This window comes from Marmota marmota, unplaced genomic scaffold (genome assembly GCF_001458135.2).
Source record: "Marmota marmota marmota unplaced genomic scaffold, marMar, whole genome shotgun sequence".
Classification (NCBI taxonomy): Eukaryota; Metazoa; Chordata; class Mammalia; order Rodentia; family Sciuridae; genus Marmota; species Marmota marmota.
The window spans coordinates 4,059,037-4,065,036 of record NW_025999900.1 but is presented as its reverse complement, the minus strand read 5'-3'; the positions used below and the strand labels follow the sequence as shown (position 1 = coordinate 4,065,036).

The 6,000-nt window shown below is 49.0% G+C and overlaps 1 protein-coding gene across 2 annotated transcripts in view; it reads left to right on the top strand.

Annotated features, from left to right (window-relative positions):
• Positions 1–6,000, top strand: part of Sptb (spectrin beta, erythrocytic) — a 124,079-nt gene that overhangs the window by 73,347 nt on the left and 44,732 nt on the right. For both annotated transcript variants that reach the window (XM_015490117.2, XM_048798498.1), the window contains exons 6-11: positions 805–885; positions 1,189–1,304; positions 1,688–1,800; positions 2,749–2,936; positions 4,614–4,731; positions 5,356–5,514. In XM_015490117.2, coding sequence (XP_015345603.1) covers positions 805–885; positions 1,189–1,304; positions 1,688–1,800; positions 2,749–2,936; positions 4,614–4,731; positions 5,356–5,514 — 775 coding nt within the window. The remainder of the gene's footprint in view (positions 1–804; positions 886–1,188; positions 1,305–1,687; positions 1,801–2,748; positions 2,937–4,613; positions 4,732–5,355; positions 5,515–6,000) is intronic.

The window sequence follows — 6,000 nt, the reverse complement described above, 5'->3', positions numbered from 1 at the left end:
ACCGTCTCTGGCTCCCCCCGGGGGCTGCCATCCCCAAGGGACACAAGAATCACCACCTAGAACTGTAATAGCTCCAACATTATCGATGCTGCCAGTCCTGACCTGGTTCTTGGGGCTGAGGCAGGTTCTTTTCTAAAGTTGCCTGAGGTCAGACTGTGGGGCCTGTTGGGTGTGTAGGCCACAGCCATGGGAGAGCGTCTTTGTGTGGCTTAGGTCTGCCCCCTGGTGTTGAAGTAGCTCAGAAGGGACAGATCTGTTCCTCTCCTGGCATATTGGCCCTCAGTTCACACACTTGTTTATGGCTCCAAAAGAATCTATTTCTCATATTTTTTTTTTGGTACTGGACATTGAACCCAGGGGCATTTATCCACACTGAGTCATACCCCCAGCCCTTTTATGAATTTTATTTAGAGGCAGGGTCTTGCTGAGTTCCTCAGGGCCTTGCTAAGTTGCTGAGGCTGGCTTTGAACTCACGATCCTCCTGTCTCAGCCTCCCAAGTTGATGAGATTACAAGCATGAGCCACCATGCCCAGATATTTCTCAGATCCTTTTTTTTGGAGTTGGGGGTGGGTACCGGGAATTGAACTCAGGAGCACTTGACCACTGAGTCATATCCTCAGCTTTATTTTGTATTTTATTTAGAGACAGGGTCTCATTGAGTTGCTTAGGGCCTCACCATTGCTGAGGCTATCTTTGAACTTGTGATCCTCCTGCCTCAGCCTCCCAAGCCAATAGGCTCACAGGTGAGCACCACCACACCTGACCTATTTCTCAGATCTCACTGTTTCTCTTGAATATTTTAGGTACCCCCACGTCAATGTCACCAACTTCACCTCCAGCTGGAAGGATGGCCTGGCCTTTAATGCCCTGATACACAAGCACCGGTAAGAGGAAGGAGAGAACTGTGGGGACGGACTGGGTATTTGGATGTGTTGCACTTAACACAGGGGCCAAGGGAAGGCTCCTCTGCTGTTTTTTCTCCTTTCGCCCTTGGCCTCCCTAATGCCCATGCTTCCCTTAAGTTCCATTCGCACCTGATGCCCACTTCCTCACCAGCTGGTGCTCACAGCAGCCCCTCTTCGCTGTTCCCGTCTCTCATTTCTCCTACCTGGCTACCTTCCTGCATCTGTCCAGTGTCTTTCCATCATGCTAGGGCTGCCCTCTTAACTGTCCATCTTTGTCCCCAGGCCTGACCTGATCGATTTTGATAAGCTGAAGGACTCCAATGCCCGGCATAACCTAGAACACGCATTTGATGTGGCTGAGCGCCAGCTGGGCATCATCCCGCTCCTCGACCCTGAAGGTGAGCCAGCCCCCCTCACTATTCTAGAGAGAGCCGGGCTGAAAGGGTTCCTGGAGGCTGGCCAGGTGCCAGGTACACTCAGGCACGGGGAGGGCATGGAGACAGGCCAGGGCTCTGCACTGGACCAGCTCATCAGCTCCAAGCAGGTTCCAAGCACCTCCCCTGCCTATACACAGGTCTAGTGTGGACCTTGGATCCCTCTTTCTGCCTTTGTGGTCCTGCTGTGCATTTCATCACTGTGTGAATCAGACCTTCTACTCTCACCCCATTGGCTGTCACTTGATGCCTATGGTTGAACTTGTGCCGGAGGAAGAGGGGCTGAACCTCAGCCTGACCTTTCTGGCTTTGGTTTGGTGCTGAGAGGGCACCCTTTCCCCTTACAGATGTCTTCACAGAAAACCCCGATGAGAAATCCATCATCACGTACGTGGTGGCATTTTACCACTACTTCTCCAAGATGAAGGTGCTGGCAGTGGAGGGCAAGCGTGTCGGCAAGGTACTGAGCTCTTCTGTCAGTACAGCATCATTCTTTCCATTTGCCAGCCCCAGGCCCTGTCCAGTCTGAGAGCTTCAGGTCTGGGCCCCCAGCTACAGCGTGTGTGTGTGTGTGTGTGTGTGTGTGTGTGTGTGTGTCTAAAGCATTCTGTCAAACTCTCCAGCTGACTTCCAAAGCAGATCTTTGTCCAGAAAGAGGTTTCAGAGATTTCCACCTGCAGCTCCTAGTGTCTTCCGCATGGAGACCTCATGAACATTCCCAAAGCAAACCCTGTGGGCTTATTTGGTTTGTCTGTGGCTTCAGACCTCTGAGGCTCCCACAGTTTACCAGAAACCCACCCCTTTGTACAGAACCTCAGGTCAGATTCCTTTCCCTTGCTGGGTCATTAACTTCTCAAGGATAGGAACCATTTCCCATTCATCTGTGTGTGTCTGGTATTTAATAAAGATGGTTCTCAATTCCTAAGAAACATTTTTGGATAAATGTATCCCTGTTTTTAAATAATTGAATCCCTAGCCACTTAAGAACTGGTATCCTGGTGCAGTGAGCTTACTAATCTTTTTTTTTTTTTTTTTTTTTAGTTTTAGTGGGACACAATATCTTTATTTTTATGTGGTGCTGAGGATCGAACCCAGGGCCTCACACATGCACCGCGGGTGCCCTACCACTGAGCCACAACCACAGCCCAGTTTACTAATCTTTTATAGGGTTAGAAGAAGGGGGCAAATTCTCCTGAACCCCAGCTCTCTGCCAATTTTGCAAGAGGGCTTTACCTCTTTCCAGCCCACCTCTTTTGCCTTAGCCACATTCTGGGTCTCAGGGGACAAACCCAACTTAGAACTCTCCAGGGCTTGAGAGGTGGGAGCCCCACTTTAGGCACCTTGATTTTGAGCCCCATTGGTGACCTCAGCAGTGGAGATGAGAATGACTGAAAAAGCAATTCCTTAGGTCATTGACCATGCCATTGAGACTGAGAAGATGATTGAAAAGTACAGTGGGCTAGCCTCAGACCTACTCACTTGGATCGAGCAGACCATTAACGTCCTGAACAGCCGCAAGTTTGCCAACTCGCTGACCGGCGTCCAGCAACAGCTGCAGGCCTTCAGCACCTACCGCACAGTGGAGAAGCCACCCAAGTAAGGGCACTTGGGAGGGTGTGGTCGTCGAGGGCTACCCGACTGTTCAAAGGTAGAGCCTGGCTCTGGGTGTTATGAAGTGTATCCTTGGGCCACAGCCTCAAGATTCAAGAGCTGCATGCACATCTGTCACCAGCATCATGCCCCTCTTGGCCACCCTACTCCCAAGTCATCAGTTTATAGGAAACAGGCATTGATGAGAAACCCTGACTCATAACCAAGGAAGGTACTTTGTAGAACCCCTGCCCCCCACCCAGTGAGGCGCAGGAGAGGAACTTGAGGCTTCTGAGTCTCCTTGGAGCACTAGTTTTGGAGAGCTCTGCTTTTGTCTGTGTCCTGAGCTGCGGGTTTGTTTTCTGGAGATGACCTCTGTATTCTCAGCCTCTGAGCTCTCTGTGTGGGGCCTTGTGATCATCAAGTATATCCATCTATGCCTCTCCCATCTGTCACTGCTCCTCTGCAAAGCACTAAGCCTGCTGCTCAGAATCTCAGCACCACCCCACCACATGTATACACACACACACAACCATGCAGGCACATATGTGGGCACACACAAAACTGCATGTGCATGCACATGTGCACAAACAACCACACACATGCATAGGTCTGTGCACACAATCATGGATGCACACAAACAACCATGCACACACAGGAACATATTCCCAACTGTGCACAAACAGTACATCCACACATGCACATGAACACACATACACCACACACACATGCATGTGTGTACAATGCAGTTATGCAGGCATATATATATACTCACAACCATGTGCACACATACATGCATGTGTCCACAAACATGCACACAAACATGTATGTGCATGTGTGGTCTCCCTTCGTATCTCCCACACTCTCCATTCAAGACTCTCAAACAGGGTGTTACCCTTGGTTGTATAGACAGTGCTTCAAGGACTTAGCTCTCTTAAGTGCCTCTGAGCACTGAGATCCATCAGGCTGAGCTTGTGGTGGACATCTGGCTTATAGCCAATCCCAGCTGCCATGTGAAGGGTGTTTACATAAGTAGCCCCCTGAGTTTCATGAAGACGTGTAAAAGTCCCCAGTTACATGGAGCTTAGAGCCCATGTGGCAGACATCAGTCCTGCTACCAGTTCTTCATCTCCTGTACCCACAATCCTCCCAGAGCCTATCCTTTCCTGACCCCTTGAAAACATCTGGCTTATAGGACTTGTTGGAAGATCCAGCTTATTAGCACTTGGGGGGAAAGTTGCATTCAGTACAATATGTTCTTATGTGGATAATGCTGCTCCTAAGGTTTTATTGACTCAATTAAAAAAAAACTGTCCAAAGAGCTAGTCAGAAGCCTTCATCCTTTGCAGAAGAGGGAAGAGTGTCTTTATGTCGATTGCTAAAACCTGATATCTACCAGAATATTTCAGTTAACTGTTCCCTGTGGAAGCAAATGATAAGTGCTGTGTTAGCCACTGTGTTTTCTCTCATATGCGTTATGAAAACCCAAACCCCTAAGATCTCCCTTGGTGAGAATGATAGATGTTGTAACAGGTAAGCAGACCTATGGCTTCCCTTTACTTTTCCTTTGTTTTTAAATCAATATGCTTTGCTGTCCAAGATCCAAAAACCTCTGTTGATGTCAGCAAGCAATTTGGCCATGAGGATCATGACATCAATCTCCTACCTCTGATTTCTTGACAGGTTTCAGGAGAAGGGGAACCTGGAAGTCCTACTTTTTACCATCCAGTCTCGGATGAGAGCTAATAATCAGAAAGTGTATACGCCCCATGACGGGAAACTAGTGTCTGACATCAACCGGGTACCGTGGTGTTTTCCATTATGCATTCTCAGTGGTGGGCTGAGCTCCTGATGCAGGCATGGGGAATGGCCCCTGGACGAGGTTAAACCAAGCCAGTTTGTTTAGTGGTATTAGCTGCTTGCTGGCTATTTGGAGGCGTTGTTCTGAGAGATCAAACTCTACCCACCATCTTTTTTTGTTCAACTCCTTATTCAGATACTCAGAACTGTTCTTTGGAGCCAGGTGCATAGCCTGTCCTTAATAGAACCTTTAATTTATCTTTGAATATGAAATATTAATTACTTATAACAAAAGAGAAATGTCTTAAGATGTTTCCAAGGGTTGGAGGTAATCCTTTAGTCAACAGGTATTTACGGAGCTTCCAGAGAGTCGAAAAACACAATATTGGGTCTAGAGTCTGAGGCAGATTTAGGGGAAGAGGGAAGCGAGAGGTCACGACCAGTGCTCCTCCACTCTTTGTGTGGCCCAGACATGAAGCCCGAGCTTTAAACTGCCACCACGTCGCCCAAGAGCATTGAGATTTACCTAGAATCCCGAAATCACTGTTTGTCTGGTGAAAGAGATGGGAGCCCAAACCCACCCATTTCTTCTGTGCCCCAAGAATTCTCCTTCCGCCCCACACAGGCCTGGGAAAGTCTGGAGGAAGCTGAGTACCAGAGGGAGCTGGCCCTGAGGAGCGAGCTCATTCGGCAGGAGAAGCTAGAGCAGCTGGCCCGGCGCTTTGACAGAAAGGCTGCCATGAGAGAGACGTGGCTCAGCGAAAACCAGCGCCTTGTGACCCAGGTAATGGGGAGGCACTTGGGGATGGCAGGAGAGGAGAGTGCTTCAGAGGCCCTAGCTCTCAACTGACTTGGAGCCTGATCGGCCTCTCAACAGCAGCTGGATAAGCTTCTCCTCACCCTTGTAGCCCAGCTCCTTGAGATTGGCTGGATTAAGAATGGTTTCTGAGGAAGAACTCTCTGGAATTTATCGTCTGTCTTTTTTTTTCTGTGCTGGAGATCCAACCCAGGCCTCACCCACGCTAGGCAAGCACTCTATCACAGAGCCCTACACCCCCAGCCTGTATTAAATTTCCTTTTTAGGAAAGAGCCTCATAGTCCAGAAGTGGCCCCTAAAGTTGTCTTACGTGGGCTGTAGCATCAGCAAAAGTGGGGGTCAGAGTTGACACTAAATGATGGTTCTCTGGGAAAGGTGAAATCAGATGCACCTTTCGGAATCTAAGCCTCTAGGCTTGGGACATATTTTACCAGCTAAGAATGGACCCCAGGG